This window comes from Homarus americanus, unplaced genomic scaffold (genome assembly GCF_018991925.1).
Source record: "Homarus americanus isolate GMGI-L3 unplaced genomic scaffold, GMGI_Hamer_2.0 scaffold46833, whole genome shotgun sequence".
Taxonomy (NCBI): Eukaryota; Metazoa; Arthropoda; class Malacostraca; order Decapoda; family Nephropidae; genus Homarus; species Homarus americanus.
Window position 1 is genome coordinate 568,395 of NW_024756349.1, and position 17,955 is coordinate 586,349.

At 36.7% G+C, this 17,955-nt stretch overlaps 1 protein-coding gene across 2 annotated transcripts; it reads left to right on the plus strand.

Moving 5' to 3' along the window:
• Positions 1-2,769: 2,769 nt before the first annotated feature.
• LOC121856772 (Golgi resident protein GCP60-like) lies at positions 2,770-12,417 on the plus strand. Of its 2 annotated transcripts, none has more exons than XM_042352467.1 (10): positions 2,770-2,976; positions 4,726-4,867; positions 5,713-5,853; positions 6,370-6,474; positions 6,794-6,881; positions 7,165-7,314; positions 7,796-7,892; positions 8,385-8,509; positions 9,021-9,189; positions 9,970-12,417. In XM_042352467.1, the coding sequence occupies exons 1-10, from the start codon at positions 2,775-2,777 to the stop codon at positions 10,188-10,190; spliced, it is 1,440 nt and encodes a 479-aa protein (XP_042208401.1). In that variant the 5' UTR covers positions 2,770-2,774; the 3' UTR covers positions 10,191-12,417. The 2 variants fall into 2 exon arrangements, with proteins under 2 accessions (XP_042208401.1, XP_042208402.1); XM_042352468.1 differs by having other exon boundaries at positions 7,796-7,823.
• Positions 12,418-17,955: the final 5,538 nt, after the last annotated feature.

The following is a 17,955-nucleotide window of genomic DNA, read 5'->3' on the forward strand; positions in this document are numbered from 1 at the left end:
CATCTCTGTCATTGAGGGCGACGCTGGAGCAGGTGAAGGAGGAGAACACGAGGCTGTACAGAGAGTCCATAGCGTAGAGATCAGTTAAGTGCACTGACTCTATCTGTCTTCTGAAGGACGAAAGTGACGGTAAGGTTGGAGAACGAAAGTGACGGTAAGGTTGGAGAACGAAAGTGACGGTAAGGTTGCAGAACGAAAGTGACGGTAAGGTTAGAGGACGAAAGTGACGGTAAGATTTGAGGAGGAAAGTGACGGTAAGGAGGGCAAGTTAAGGTGGATTCCGTTGACGATAAAAACAAAAGTACTTGATTATCAGGTAAGATATATAAATCGAGCTTTTGTACAACAAGAAGAGGAGAAACAGACTGAGTTTACCAGGAGCTGTGAGTAGGAGACGTGGTGAATGAGATCAGACGATATCGTGTCTGGTTGGCAATAGGTGGGACAAATTCCTTATCTGCCTCAATGAAGGAGGTGATGGTACTGGCCGATGAAGGAGTGAGGAGCATCCACGTACGGGTACAAGGCGGCTATAAAGGATATTAGGAGGGAGGAATGAATGAAGGAAGGAAGGAAGGAAGGATAAATGGTTGTCCAGGGTATAAATTAACCACATTATTCGATAAATCAGAAGAAAGTAGCAAAAGTAACCGTATTTATCAGGGGAATTTTTTTAAGTACTCTATCAAACATTAAACTAAAACTATAATGAATATATAAAGTGTTTAAATAGAACTGAACAATGGTAGAGAAAATTGTGTCACAGAAGTAATATATAAACCACCAAAACTGACATCAAAATACACAGCAGACGAGTATCACAATATTTCCCAAGGTGTTTTCCGTATAAGTCAACAGGAAAACGTTCACCTTCAACCTCTTTCCAATGAATTAACCAGAAGAGTCAAGAAAGATACATGAAAACAAATAAAGTCGTCAGATCCCGATAAGCAAGACCTGAAGATCCCGAAATAAACAGGTCATCGAATACAGCAACAGTCGGCAACAATAACATCGTCACATTCCACCCCCGGGCAATGCCGCATTCCACCACCCTCGCCTCCCTCACCTCAACTCCTGTACCCTTCACGCCCAAGGTCAATGACACCATCCATACCTAATACAGAACCGAGCTCACTAAACCCCGAACCTCTCTCAGTTAATCCCCGCACAGGAGCCCAGAGATGGGTGGAACAGATAGAGTATTACTTAAAAGGAAACAGTGAAAATTAACACTAATGATCTTGTGTGGTGTAGGAGAATTTTGCAATCGTTCTCTCGTCTGTCGGACCAGAGGTGTGTGTGTGATGTGTAACGGGAGGAGGGAAATCAACCCCGCGAGAAGGTACTCAGTGCAAAGTTGTTATTTTCATGGAGATAATTCCACTGTCTTCACACAATTCAAATTCCTCTGCACAGAGCCCAACCAAGAGGTAATGTAGCCTCTTATGGTCAAATTACATGCAGCTGCAGAACACATATGAAGGGTGATAAGAAAGAAACATTTAGAGGAAAAAACTTAATTCTGATAAATTTATCGATACACCAAGTTGTCTAGAAGTAGCCCAGAAACAAACGCATTTCGTGGAACCAAATACATCGAGCAGTGTGTTAGTGGTTGACCAGACACGACAGAACACAGACAAGCAAGGTCATAGGTTGGGTCGCTAAGGTCACAGGTAATACAGTAGACAAGTAACTCAGGTACTATGTCTGATAAGAACTATACATAGAGTGGATAAGAAAAGCACCAGACTATTTGTGAAAGAGATAACTGTCCTGCTACTGATAACACTTCTAGGAAATGTGAAGAAAAAACAATATTTCACAAGCATGAGGATCAAATTAGGGAGGGACACAATAAGTTAGGTTCACCAAGCAAGCACAGAGGTTCATGACTTTGGTTGAGCCTGCGATGGATACTCATGGTATTGGTACTTGCATGTACTGTGTCTACCCAAATGATATAAAGATATTACATGACATGACTATGAACAGCCAGTAGCTCAGTACATACTAACTACATACTGCAGCGGATGTGCCAATGATTTCGGGGAAGTTGCCAAATCACTTCTCGTTTATTCTTTCTAATTAAGAAATTACTAAAATCGTCTGATTCAAGTAATAACTGAAATCAAAAAAATTTCCTGCTGTCATTTCTATTACCCATCCTATTGTCCTATTTCTGGTGTTGCTTTCCCTACCTATATACTGTACATGGAAATCACTATCGTTCAGAGCCTCTTATCTCTCTCCAGTAACAACCGATGGCGAAGATAAAAGTAAAGATCACAAAATCTAACAGGTGTACGTGATAAAAACGGAATAACTTGAAGTCTTAAACTCTTATATTCTGATAAATGATTTTGTAGATACATTATATAATAAAACACACGCATACGCTGGTCTTCAGTTTTCAATTACAGTCACTTTAAAAGGTTTCTGCATCAGTAAATCAAGGGGAATTTTACTATTGGGATTGTTTAATAAGGAAAAATGGAAGTAAATCACGGGAATAAAGTTTTTCTCCCCCACAGCAATAAGGGAAAATACTTGACTCAGACATTAAATACGTGGCATAATATAGTTTCATATTTCTTAAAAAACACTAAACTTTAATAAAAATAATTCCCTAACTTTAAATCATATAAATACTTAATATTACAAATCATTCGCATTATAAATATATTTTCTCGTGATACATTAAGCTAAGACATAGAATAAATTAATAACAGTAATGGAGAAATGTAACCAGATGTGACATGTAAACAAACATGGCGAGTGGGGCGGATGTCACTGAGACAACTCCACAAATTGAGGCAGAAATAGAGGCAATTACTGTGTCTCATCAACTACAAATGACAAATAACATAAATCAAGAACAATCTCAGATATCTCCAATAGAAAATGGCGTAGAAATACATTGGGGATTCTCTCTTTCAGAACTCTACCGGATCGCCCTCAAGTTTTTTAAAGGTAATTGTTTATTTGAATTTGTGACTGAAGTATATTAGTAATACTAGTGTTTTGTTAATGATATAATATGGATTAATATATAGGACTAACTCCTATATAATTACCAGGATAATAGTCTGGGGCACCGACTCGTGATACAGAATAGTTAAGATTTCTCTATGTAAGGAAGTGTTCTTACCTCTAGAATGTCCCCATCAAAAATTAGAGGAATTGCAAATTCTATTTTTTTTAATGGTTTTAGTCATTATTTTTAGTAATACTTGACGACTGTGGCGCGCCCATAGCACATAATTGATGATTTTTTTCACAAGTTACCAGTAAAAGCTTTTTCTTACCTCGTGAAAATTATAAAGTGCACGAGAAAAACATATGTATGTGGTCTGTTGATTTGTGAACACCATCTTTACAGTTACGCTATATACACAGTTGCCAGTGGGTGATCCTAGAGCTAAGACACCGAACACTCTCAGCTAACTCTTCACGTAAAATGTTAATACCTTCACTACTGGGTCGCCACTTTTTATATTTCATTTGGGTAACGTCATAATTTTATTCAGCTCAGAGGGAAACCCATGCATACGGTGCTAAATTAACATAACACCTTACCTAACCTTACCTAAAACATTACAGTCTAATCATCTTCTGTAAAAAAAAAATGTTAAAAGGAACCAAAGAAACATTTAAGATTAGCCAAATGTAAACAAAGGAGCATTGTCGGTTTTCCGGAGCTCAGATCTCTCAATCCAATAGCAGTGTTCAAGGAAGAAAAAATGTAAAGATTAAATTAAATGTTTTCCTCGTAACTATTTTTTTTTTACTTTATTGCGAGGAAAGAAAAATATTTTTTCTATGGTGGAATGTCCTCAATTACTCTACCCCAATTTTTTCATCCTTAATCTATGTCGACACGCTAGCTTCCTGTGACACCATTGTTGACTGTTTATGTGAGCGGCATATGACAAACGTTTCATAGAGGTTAACGTTCCATACACACCAAAAAACAGCAACTTAAGAACATTTTTGTATGGATAATTATACTTGGTAAGGCTGTTATACAGTACCCGAGTTACTAACAGGTTACGTACCTGGACGGCTCCGTGTTAATTCCATACAGTAGTTTAGGTTAGGTTAAAGCACAACTCTGTCCATACAAGACAATAATGATATTCTCTACAAAACAAATAATATAAATACTGCAAATATTCTTTGCTTACTTTGTTTCCTCTTGCTTTTTTTATCCTCCTGTATTCTTTGCTCTTCATCTAGATTTCTTTTCTCTTTTTCCTCTCTTTGTCATTCTTCTGCTTTTCTCCTGTGGAAACAACAAAGTTTCAGCTTAAAATCATATCATCATAAAGTACAGTAATGTGAAAAATGGCATTTTAGTCACAACCTGGCCCATACAAAACAATAATATCCCATACATAACAAAAAATGTAAATACTGTAAATAAAGTGATGTTAAACAATATGGAATAATGAAAGTAATGTAAAAAATGTGATTTTAGTTACTGAATTATGTGATGAATACATTGGGATCCGGTTCTTAAGTGTGGATGTTCATAACTCGGTGACTGCCTGTACTGTATATCATATCAATTTCTAAATTGTTTAATGATAACAGGAATACTGTACCAAGTTTATATAAGTTATATAATTGGAATTTTAATTTCTTTATTTTAAATATTTGTATAGTACTGTAACATCGGTCCTTTTGTGTTAATAATTATATGCTGTATATGTATTTCAGAAAAAGAAGGGAAGGCAGTCCATCTGGGATATGCGGAGAAATGTGAGTTGGTGGGGATGACACAGCAAGTGATGCATGGCCCCTTTGACCCTGTGACCTCGCCCCCTGTTGGAGTACTGGATGTTGTGGGCAAAGACAGAAGGTATGACCCATTAGGAGACTATATTAAGAATACACATGTACTATAAGCTAACCCCACTGCAAGTACATTTACTGTATTGTATAGTCTGGGATTTTGATCTTGTTGAGTCTGTTTATCTGTTTTAAATGACTTTCTCACTGTTTTCCCAGTTACTTAATCTGTGACAAAATAATTGAAGCATACAGTATATAGCTTTGAACCAGTGCACAAGAAATTAATAAAACATACTGTACAGGTACTTTGAATTTATTCGTTCCTGGTAACGACATTTATCTTGACCATATTTATAAGGCAGAATATTGCCTAATGCTTACATGTAACTGTTTACACAAAACTAATGATGTTGATGTGCACATAATAACATACCTGGTACACCTTATTACATATTATTTATTATATTGATACACTACTGTACTATCCTCCATTATGGCTGAACGGTAATTGAGGAGTAGACAGGGTGCAATGAGCATGAATGATGAGCATGGGAAGCTCACAAAGCACCTGGTCAGTCTTAGTGTCCAAATTTCAACTTCCTAGCCTAAACAATGCCTAGACAAGCAAGAAAACAAGTAAATGGATCACCCACTGAGTACCCCCTTACTGTACTTGCTTCACTCAGCATCTGGAGACAGAATTGGGGAGGGTCGGGAGAAGTGGTATACAATACAATATTTATTTATGATTATCAGACAATACATCAGAGGTAAACATAACCTCCCAAAACCACTGTCAGTAGCGCACTGCCGTGATTTTTGAGACGGGTCCATAAGATGGGCGTATAATGCCATTGGTAATGATTTTTAATCTAAATTGCCATAAATGTAATGTGAAATATTCTTCTACAGGTTGGCATGGCAGGCTCTTGGGTCCATGAGTAGAGAAGAAGCCAAGCAACAGTTCATATCCACACTGAGCAACCTGGTCCCAACTTTCCGTCCCTATGTTGAGGCTATGTGGGCTGACAAATTAGAAAAAGAGAGACTAGCGTAAGTGAAATACATTTTTTTTACCTATTGGGCTTCATTAGTTATCTGTGAAGTGCACCAAGAACCTTAAGGGAAAGCCTGCCATTATTCAGGGACTATGCAATGCTTATGAGCAGGAAAGCATTACTTGTATAGCCAGTGTTTTGCTACAGCCTTCACACCCAGTCATATCCTCGTATAATTACACATCCAGTGGTGTTTCAGAGAGCAGTACGGGCTCAGGTTAGGTTCTTTAACTCGTCATCATCCAGGTGGATTATTGAGAAGGGAAGAATGTTGTCATTATATCTCATTTTTTCTATTCATGAGTCAGAAGAAGTGAGGCCTCTAAAGAACGTCACAAACCCAACTCAAAATAAATATAGACCGGCTCCAGAAAATAAATGTAAGGGATAGATGATGAGGGCAAGTTACCAATATATGAAATGGTGGGAGAAAGAGGGAAATTGAGAGAGCTATCAGTGCAGGAAATAATAAATATTATGCCTTTAAGCTAAAACTTTGTTGTTTCCAAAGGAGAGAAGAAGAAGAACGACAAAGGGAGGAAGAAGAGAGAAGAAAGTTAGAAGAAGAAGAGCGGAGAAAAGAGGAAGAGGAGAGAAAAAAGCAAGAGGAAACAAAGTAAGCCAAGAATATTTCTTTCTCTAATCTGGTTTAACACTTTTAAAGTTAATGAGACAAGTTTTTGTGATTGTGTAAACATTTCCTTTAATATATCATCACTACCAAACCAGAGAACAAACCCTTTATAGAGTGGTGGGTGAAGATGGTATTGTTGAGATACAGAATGAACTAAAAAATGAAGAGTTATATCACACCATTGGAAACATGAAAAGGTGCTTTGTTAAACTGATGAATATTTTAGGAATTAGTGATAGATAAAGTATATACTGTACAGTACTGTACTGTAGGGTAATCTTAATGTGTTATTTAACCCTAGACGACAGATTCAGGAGGCACTAAACCAGCAGACATACGAGCAGTTCCGCAAGTATGCTGAGCAGCAGTACCCCGGCAACCCTGAACAGGTGAGCAGCTGTACAGAATACGGAGATAACGTCGGTGATAATATTACCCATGATGTCGATATGATAAAAATATCTCATACAGTAATATATTCAGATTAATCCTAAATTTAGATATACTTTAGTTCTAATTTTTTGGGTGGTATTAATTCATGCCAATTATATTTCATACGTTGCATTTTGAGGAAGTGGAAGAATTTATTGGTCACATTTGTGGATCTAGAAAAAGCTCATGGTAAGAAGTAGGTCGGAAGCTTAAGATTATTACACAGTTAACTTTTTGCAGCAAGCAGTATTGATCAGACAGTTACAAGATCAGCATTACCAGCAATACATGCAGCAAGTGTACCAGCAGCAGCTTCTCCTACAGCAACAGCAACAACAACATCAACAAGAACAGAACCATCTAGAACTAAATGAAGATACAAATGAACAAGTAAGTCAGAGATAATCTTTTCTTGTGGTTAATTTTTAGGTAAGAACATTATGAGTTATTTTACTGGAAGAGAGAGCAGTCTTGTCCATTTATTTATCTTCAGTACTGTAAAAGACTCCCCATGACATTTTATATTGACATTTTGCTGTTCTAGTCTACCATACATGTTTGATTTCTGCTGTAATGAGTATGAAGGATAGAGGGACTTTGCTCTAGAAACAGGGAATCTTTTTTTTCTTTTTTGAGAATATTTGTAATAGGAAACATCATATGTGTCGGAAAATGATGTATTGACGGAGGTGTTAGTAAAATACATGCCAAGTGATGGTGTATGTAGGAAATTTATCACAAAATAACATGAAATACAATTAGACAGTGCATAAATTGTGATTTATTTATTATTTTAACACTTTTAACTGCCAGGATATAAAGATAAATATGGAATTTGGTCACAGTTCATTAACCTTTCAATTTTCCTCAGACGGGCCAAGAGAGTCAGACAGATGGAGGTGAGGAAAGTTCGATTCCGGCAGAAAATGGTCATGATTCAGAAGGTGGTGAGGACTCAGACGAGGATGGTAAGGCACGGCAAGAATATGCTACAACCCTCACAGTAAACCCTCACTTTAACATGAACTTGTGTCCCTAAAGGGTTCATGTAATGGTGAAAATAAGGGGTTAGAGTCCAGGAACCATTGAGACCTACTGCTACACACACCCAGCTGCTCCCCACACCTTTCTGTTTCATTGTCTATTTTGTACAGGAGTGTATAAATACATAATACAGGTGTGAAAGACTAAAGTAAAATATTAATACTTGACTTTTTAAGAGGCATTGTCAGCAGTATCCAGTCTTGTCTTTCTGGACAGTTTATGATGCTCTTAAACTTGTCAAAGACTCTGGGTAGAGTTTGTTCTTCAGCACTTCAGACTTGCCTCATTACTTCTACATCATGATGTATGGGGTTTCATACTTCAGTTCTTCATAAATGTTTAATTCTTTATAATAAACGTTTCATGTTCATTTTAGAATACAAAGACATATATAATATTTTTTCTGCTTATTTCAGATTCGTGCCAAAACATTGCTCCTGCCTCCATGTGGACGAGACGAGACATTCAGGACTTCAAGGAATCTATAAGACGTGAAGGTGGCGACTCGGTCATTAAAGTTGGCCACGGAGAGACTGTCACTGTGAGTTTCTGCCAATTTTATGTATTATTTACAGCATATATTTTATTTCCTTCTTGGAAGCTTGGAAGATAATAGACGAGTCGTTAGTCTAGACCAATGGTTCCTAGCTTGGGTTGTGCGAGCATCAAGGGTCCCATAAAATTCAATAATAATAAAACAAATAAAAGCTCAACAGTTTATAATTCGTAATAGAACTCTTTTAACTTGAGGTTTACTTTAACATAAAAATATTGAGGTAAAGGGAGTTTTTTACTTAGATGTAATGTACAGTACAGTAATTGTCATTTTGCTTGAGAAGATGAAAGAGTAGATAGAGATGATGAGGGGGTCCCAGAACACATTGCTGTATATGCAACTTACAAGGTTCCTTTGCTAAGACATTGGAAGTATCATACTGGAAGTAAATGAGACACTGACTTCGTAATTTTTTGTGTTTTGGGATAGCTACATAATTTTACTATATATGTATGTAATATTATTTGTAATTAAAGTATTTTTTTTTTTTAACCAGGTTCGTGTTCCTACTCACGAAGATGGCACTTGTCTATTTTGGGAGTTTGCCACCGACAATTATGACATAGGTTTTGGTGTGTATTTTGAGTGGACAAAAGACTCCAGTAACGTGGTGTCTGTCCACATCTCAGAGAGTGAGGACGAGGAAGAGGAAGAAGACGTAGAAGGTAAGGAATTCTTATTTGTGGTTAATAAGTTGTGTAGGGAGGAGGTTAGGACTGTATTGAGTGTGTGCCTAGAGTATAGTACAGTACACTATGTATTCTTATTAATACAAAAGAGAGAGGTGAATCAGTTACTACTGTTGACGTATTATCTGAAATGCATTTGACAGTTACCTAACCTAACCATGTTTATTATTTCACCATTTCTTCAATACACTGTACAGTAGTTTTGATTGAGATTTTCTAGTCATTATAAAGGAATGACATCACATACATACAACACCTCTTACAACACCAAATCTGATGAGTTCATTATCATCACTGCTGATATATCAGCATAATTGTGATTTTTCTGGTTCTTTTCCTCAATATTCACCCCAACACATTAAAAAAGTGGTAATAAGACTAGTGAAATATCTGAGCATTCCACCAATGACACAGAGCAATACGTCTTCTGATTGAAAGTGTTTAACGTGTTTTGGTCTCAGCGGAAGATTAGTTTTACCAATCCCCTGCAACCAGTCCTGAGAAAGTTCTCACAGACACTGCTGTTGTTGTAAGTGGCAGAAGTGTGTATCTTTGAAGCTTTACCAGTTTACAATCAGAGATTCCAGTAATAAGTCTGACCTTAGTCTCAGTCACTCACTCACAGTACATGAGTTGCCCAAGGCATTGTCATCATGAAATAGGATGTATCATTCTACTTGCTTTATGGTGCACAATTTTTTTTTCTACATTACTGATTATATTTACAAATAATTCTCTTACTTATCCACATTATAGGTGAGGGAGATGACATTGAACGCCTGGCAGGAAGGAAGCATGAGAGTGGTAGACCAGCACAGTCGGTAATTATCCCCGTTTATCGTCGGGATTGTTACGAGGAAGTGTATGCCGGCTCGCACACCTACCCTGGTACGGGCGTTTACCACCTCAAGTTTGATAATTCCTATTCTCTCTGGCGGAGTAAGACACTTTACTATCGTGTTTACTACACCAGGTGAGGCGGAAAAGCACAACGCTGTTATTAGAAATGAAATTCGTCTAGAACTATTGGTGTCTTATGTGATGATCTTTGTTGCGATTGAGAATAAACTTTAATGGGTGAATAACATCTTGTTAATGCAAATAGACAAATCTTGCATTGTTTTGTAAATATTATATGCTAGGCAAAATGTGTGTGAACAGAACTAAGATATTGCAAAATAATGTCTGCTTATAGTGTGCAGTGTTCCACATTGCCTACAGTGGCAAGATCCTTCTGAGTCATGAGGTGCTCCTGTTATCTGAGAGACCTGCTGGTTCAGAAGGACATGTACAGCTAGTTAAGATTTCTAACCCTCTGCATTTCTATATTGTCATTGAAAATGTGGGACACTGTCAATGCTCAATGAAAAAGAGGTTTCTCAGTCTTCTCCAAGGTAGTGAGCGACATTAAGCTTTCAGTGTCTTACCGTGTAGCATTTAGTATTATTCAGTTTCTTTGAAAGTCTCTGTGGCAGTCGATTGATTAACGGATGTATTTATAATTCAACATGCTTGTTTAACTTGCATCTTGGTGCCACTCTCATTAAGTGAATCAATTACTTTCACAAACACTTCTGTCTAGTGTGTTCTGGTGTTTCTTTTATGAGGGTTGACAGGTTAAGTCAAAATTTACTTTCTCTTTATATTTTGAATGATTACTGCACAGATGGCAGAGGTCTGTTTATACCTTTGTACTTCCAAAACACTTTTCCCCTCGTGTAAAGTGTTTGTATACTGCTTTGCCTCTGTAAATATAATGCTTTTCTACTCATTTGCTATATATATATATATATATATATATATATATATATATATATATATATATATATATATATATATATATATATATATATATATATATATATATATATATATATATATATATATATATATATATATATATATATATATATATATATATATATATATATATATATATATATATATATATATATATATATATACTGTACAGAGAGTGGAGTGAATGATAGATACTGTACAGTGATGAGATGTGTTACTGCACTCACCATTAAGAGTCAGTACTGTAGTGGTCTATTAGTCTTTTGTATCTCTAAGTGGTGTCTACACCACAAGTTTATGGATACTTTCAATATCACTTTTCTATCCCAAAGTCATGGCTGGCCCTTTTGATAGGGTTCAGTACGATACTTATATCATGCACAGAAAATGCCAAACAAATCAGTTAGGTAATCACAACAGCAGGAGACAGAGAGTTCATCAAGTGGGGAGAGCAGATGCAGGTCACACTAAGAGGAGAGGAGAGCCACACAAAACATGCCATCAGTCCTTTGGGGAGTTGTGATAAAAGTTAATCAAGGCCACACCACATGTACTTTCAGGTCACAGACAAATATCAAACCTTAAGAAAATACATGTGTTCCAGCATAGGTTGAGGCACATCGTGGTAGTCAGTCTGGCAGACTTAATTTTTTTCGCACATAATCGAAAACGAGAGAACATCTTGGAATAGCTAAACAAATCAACCAACTCTCAAGTTTGGTTATTGGAGACTTATGGTAAAGAGACTCTGGATAAGGGAAGCATTCCTGTGTGTGTATATAATGTATATACAGTATATTTGGGCATTGCAAAAGTCTTTCAAAAATTTTTGTGTGAGTGATATTGCTTTAATGAGTTTTGTTTCTTTGCTCATCTGATTATATTATTTTTTTAAGCTAATGGTGAAGGACTAGAAGGATTAGGTGAGAAACAAAGGTAAAGATGAGAAACATATAAATATGAGGTGAGAGATATAAAATCAGTTGTAGATGTGCTGTGCCTTTGATAAACAGATTCTTATAATTTTACAAATGATCAAAGGCATCTTCCACTGAGGAATAAGTCTGACTGTCTGACATATAGAGGTGTGGTCACATCTTATTTCAGTTACAGTACAGTCAACTACTAAAGTCTATTCACCTCTCCCCCTGAACCACGAACCTCAAGATTCAGACTCGTGAACCCAAAGCAGTAGACCGATACATTATTCTGTCCATAAATGCTCCGGATTCATGAGTCTAAATCTCTCGGAGGTTCATGGGGAGAGGCAAACGGACTTTAGTACCGTGTAATTGGCTGTACATAAATAATGAGACTGTCAGACACACCTAAATTGATTCCATTGACCCATAGTGACACCTTCCCTTGTGTTGTTTGAAACTGAATATATTGTGAAAACTGAAATGCGCTGAATCATTTCTTCCTATGCAGATTATGGATGCATTTCATAGTCTCAATCCAAAAGGTTAATTTCTAAATTAGAATATAATGATGACCCTTTTATCCTGTAGAACCTAAAACAGACTCAAAACTACTTAATAATAATGAAAAGTTAATGTGCAAAACTAAGGTGGAAATCAATATACTGTACATGTTAAGACTTATTTATATATATTAATTTTTTGTTATATTAATACCTGACACAAAGCGTCTCTTGAGTACAGTCCTGGCAGCCTCATCATTCCTTGGTGTCCGAGTACTGTATCTACTTAGGTTAATGTGTGATGTATTGTTGAGTATTTCTAACAGTGCTTATGTACTTAATTAAAGTAAAATATATAAAAATACAAAAAACTTCTGTATAGAGAAAATGTTGATGCATTTGTTGTTGTACAGTACAGTTATAGGATTATGCAGTGGGACCCATATTGGAGCTCTTCACTGTTAATACAGTAATGGTATATTTTTGTGCTTGATTTTGAACAACATTATATTACATTATGGTGTGCTTTGATCTATCAGACTTATCTTTAGTTTTTAAATTAATAAGGACACTTTCCTGATAAACTCACAAGTTTATAAAATAAATATTTGATAAAAGGCTTTAGTGCTGATTATTTTCAAATATGTCTTAACGTGATCAGGTGAGTGGCAGTCCTGTATACTCTTCCGGATGTTAAAGAATACAGTAATATCTCCATTAGTTGGAATCCCTCAAACCCGTAACTCTCCGATAGCCGGAATTTAAATTTTATCAGAAAATCATTCCCAAAGCTGGAATTTTCCAGATAATTATGAGAAAATTTTCCCGATACCCGGAAAATTCCGGGGATGGGGGATTTTTTTCCGGCTTTGATTGATGAAAATCAGGCGCATTTTCTGGAAATTCCGAGAAAACTTTTCCTGTACCCAGAAAATTCCGGGGTGAGGGATTTTTCCGGCTTTGATAGATTCATCTCATTACCCGGAAATCTCTCATTCCCAAAATTGCTCTGCACCAGTTGGTCTGGCTAACGGAGATATCGAATTTGAGGACTTACACTAACTTTCCCAACAACTTTGTAATTGACAACTTAGTCCTCAAATGGCTGTAACTTATAAAGATGGTGTGCAGGCATTACATCCCTGTGAATTATTGTTTCATCTTTAGGTCACACTGTTATAAACAGATGAAAGAAGAGGCACAGTATATTAGATAAAGCTTGTTAGAGATAATACCTAAACTAATCATGAATGGATGAAATTAAAGCATTGTGATGGATTCTTACCATTTATATTAGGTGTCAAATAACAAATTAAAGCATAATAAAATTATATATTTTTATAAACTAGTATAGTTACTTGAGACTGTTTCTGTGTCATATTTAACCCATTTACTCCCAACCAGTCATAGGTTATGTAGACCATGGCCTAAGAACAGTCTGCTGTCTTTTACATTGAGAGAAGTGAGTTTAGGGAACTTGGCTTCACATCCTTAACTGTACTGTATGTACAGCACTAGAAATTAGCACATCATCTTCTTTTCTATTGAGAACTGTACTGGTACATTTTGTAGTCTCTTCACAGAGTCTCAGTGTCTTGCTGACTGAAATTCATGTTGTATAAGATGTAACAATGTTTTAACCTTAACTTCCTCCTGAAGGTCAACCTTCCTTAAGACCTCAGGCTGCTCTCTAATCATCTGTTAACTCTCACCAGTGCCTGGGATTTACAACTTTTCTGAAATGGATTCATATCAGAATTAAGGATGAAAGATCGAAGTATGAAATGTGATTTTATAAGTGGAAGACAGAAGATATATGACCTGTGGGACATCACCACCATAGCTCCTGCATAAGCTTGCTCCCGAGAAGGTCAAATAATTATTTCAAACTCTTAGTCTGGCAGTTTCTTAACCCAGCACTAGATGAAAACCTGAGCAAGTCTTATACTGATACACAAAGCTGTGAGGATGTGGGTCAGCCTCCAATAGTCTCTGCCAACTTGAAACTCCACTCAGCTGTAAAAGTGTATTTCATATTTCAACATTTCATTTATAGCATAAGGGTCATCTATAAGTGACCTGTGAGACCACAAGCCAGCAAGGTACTGGGGAGGTGGCTAGTTACCACAAAACACCCCAGTAATAAGCACACAACTCAAGGAAAGAGGATTAATGAATTAAAATCTTATAACGTAAATAGTGGATTGGGCAATTCATGTCCTGCACCAAGAAGTCTACTAGTTGCTAGCCAAGGGTTCCCAAGATTCCTGACTTTCTATGACTGGGACAATATTCCTGAAACTTAGAACAAATCTAAAATCCAGGAGTTGAATCTCCTAGGTGAACCTGGAGGAACAAGTTAGTCAGAGTGATCAGGTAGTAATTGTTAGAGAGAGGAGGCATCCACTCAAACATAAGACTGTACCTCTTTTGGGGCCGGGTATAATATGTCAGGCTGCCAATTCCTTGCCTGGGTCAATCTGTTCAGGAAGGTTGTGGAAAGGATATAGGCTCTCAAGGTAAACAGATACACAAGAATAGTAGAAATAATGGTGAAAGGATTGAGCCTCAGAGTAATCTAGATCTGATGTAAATAGAGAACAAATATTCTAACTTCTCAGTTGCCTTCTCAGGATATGAGAGTTCAGTTCTCAACTAGGCGGGAGACAGGTCTCTTCCTTTTCTGGAATGTGTTGCTTTAGCAGCAGATTTATTTTCCAGGTTAAGCTAAGAGTCGGGAGGGGGGTCATTTAGTGTCTGCAGTGTTGAATTCTAGGATCCAGATACTGTAGTACTGTATTTCAAATGCATTCGGAACTGATTAAGGCTTTACAGAGCATTGACATGGACACAAGATGTGGACATTAGTTATTTTCAACAGCAACATTACTGTGCAATCAAGTTAAAAAAATCCATCACTCGAGAAATATTTGGGATTTGTGTAAACTAAACTATCCAGTCTATTACCGTCTTCCTTGCTTGTCCTTGGAATCAGAAAATTTTCCGGAGTTTGGCAAGGAACATGTCATCAATGTATAAAAGTGGGTTATATGATGAACTCAAAACACATGTGTGTTGTTGGGTCAGATCATCCACAACTGTAGAGAACATTTCATAATATAAGTTAAGAAAGGAGGAGTAAGTTTCCCCACACTATTTTAAACATGTATTACAGTATTTCCAAACATTGGTCCCTCACTTTGCATGGGTTTGTATTCTTGGAAAATGGCATGTGAAGTGAAATTGTGCTAAACTCATAAAGAGGGTTACATTCCATACCCTTTTCCCAGACCAAATACCGTACTCAAATTCCTAAGTCACGAATACCTGCACTGTACTACACAAAACTTATGTGTATTACTTATTATGAAAATATATATGTGGGTCCTACTGACTTGACAGCCTCATAGGCACAGGGTGGACATAGCACATAGAATATTATGCCTTTTTTTCAGTACTGTACACATTTGTCAACGAGGACTCAGTATGCACTCGACAGCTGCACCTCACAGTGAGACGTTGCACACCATAAAAACCTAATAATAAGTAACTCACCGGTATCGAATGACAGAACAATAGAACGTATAAACCAGACGCTCGTAGACTAGCGGCGGTAAGATGAGCGCAGTGATATGTCAAGATTTCATTACCTAGCCAGTCTTACAAGCATATTTCTCTACTTTAAGAAAATACAGAATAATAAGATGTACAAGATGTATGTGTCAACAGTGCAGACAGTATACTAAAATTTACATGCATATGAATCTTTTTTATTATAGTGAATATTAATATTATAAACCAGTGATTTTAATGTTATCCTTTACAAGAATCAGACTTTTCAGAGCCCGGATGATTGTCTATACCATAACTGTGTGAGTGTGAGGGACATTGCTTCATCTCTTCTTGATATACTGTACAGTACTGCAGATGATAATATTCTTTATCTTCATTTTATTGAGCTGCATAGTTATTTACCACAAATATCTCACTTCTCTAGCAGTTTCATAATTCCAGTTTCATCTAAACTATTTACAGCTAAATCCATCCATTAAGACAAGAGGAGCCGGCCACTTTTTACAAGAATTTACGTCGATATATCATTCTGTATCAGGAATCACTTGAGCAATGTTTATTTTTTATTTTAATTAAATTATTACTATTATTTTCCTTTATTTATCATTTTGCCTTACAAGCCATTCGGGCAGTTGGTCTCTCTTATTTTTGTTACTCTGTTATTTACTTTATTGTCCAGTGTTAGTACAGGAGGAAACCAGAGTACCCAGAGGAAACCTTATCTCTGGTTGGGTCACACTGAGGATAGCACCATTCCCACGTGTGTCTTGTACCAGGACTCAAACCCATGACATACTGGTGAGAGATATATGTGTGTTTCCATTGTATCACCAACACCCTTAATGATTAGCTTTGGGTGGCTATGTCTTGCAGATTACATTAAAAAATACATACTGGGTATTTAATAATTCCTTTAATGCAGTATAATCTGTGAGTTGAAATATTATACGAAGTTGTCACCATTGCCTCCAAGACAACTCGGCTCAGCAAATTTTGATGGGGTAGACAATAACCATAGTACACAGCAGCTTTGTTCCCAGTCATTAGGTGATGACAGAGGGGGAGAGGGTTGTTAAACCATCACGTCACCACAATATTGCTACAGATTAGTCCATTATTACAGATTTCCAGCATTTTACATTTTTGGTAGTCAGAGAGAGGACAAAGATTATGTAACTGGTCAGTGTTATGTCAAGATTACTTTATTACTTTCATTCTCTTCACCACTGATGGGCTCGTTAGTCATTTGGGCGGTCGGTCACGTCTCTGTTACGCACTGTTGTCAAGTACTGGGCATGTACTGGCTCCTGAATGTATCCGAACCTGCACCAGTGTTGGTCAAGTCTGATTCTTGGGATCTCCATGAAACATTATAGGATCGGGGGAACACTGAGGTGACTTGGGCCAGTTGTATGAAATAAGGTCAAAGGTAGAATGGATCTTCAATGTGCAAATACTCTAATTCTCAGTGAATGTGTGCCAATGAAAACTGGTTTAGTATATATTTAACAGATTTGTTTCCCTAAATTAGATATCACTTTACATTGTTGGATGTCTTGAAAGTTTTAGAAGACCTGATGACTTTGCTTGTAGGACTAATTCTGTTAGAGTTTACCCTGACCCACTGCAGCTCGTTCATCTTTTATGTGCTTTCAGATTATGCTTTTTCATAGCTGCATGACTCCAAATACACTTTCTAGCTTAGATTCTGTTTAAAGTTAATGCATATCTGCCATACAGAAAAAGAGAGGTTTCTTTCAGTAGAGTGCTGACAATAGTTTCCAATTCAAAGCTAGAAGCAAACTGCACTAATAGGTCGAGCTGATTGAGTTTGTGAGCTTTATATGAAAGCATCAAATGTTCATACATCAGTGACATAGTTTCTAAAGCTTTTCATATATTTCTTGTGCAGCGACATACACAATAGTTAACTTGAGAAATAGTTA

Excerpts from the sequence above, each read along its gene's own strand:
- LOC121856772 (XM_042352467.1), top strand. The coding sequence starts at position 2,775 with ATGGCGAGTGGGGCGGATGTCACTGAGACAACTCCACAAATTGAGGCA. Across the intron at positions 5,854-6,369 it reads TTAGAAAAAGAGAGACTAGC|GAGAGAAGAAGAAGAACGAC; the intron begins GTAAGTGAAATA and ends TTGTTTCCAAAG. Across the intron at positions 7,893-8,384 it reads TGAGGACTCAGACGAGGATG|ATTCGTGCCAAAACATTGCT; the intron begins GTAAGGCACGGC and ends TGCTTATTTCAG.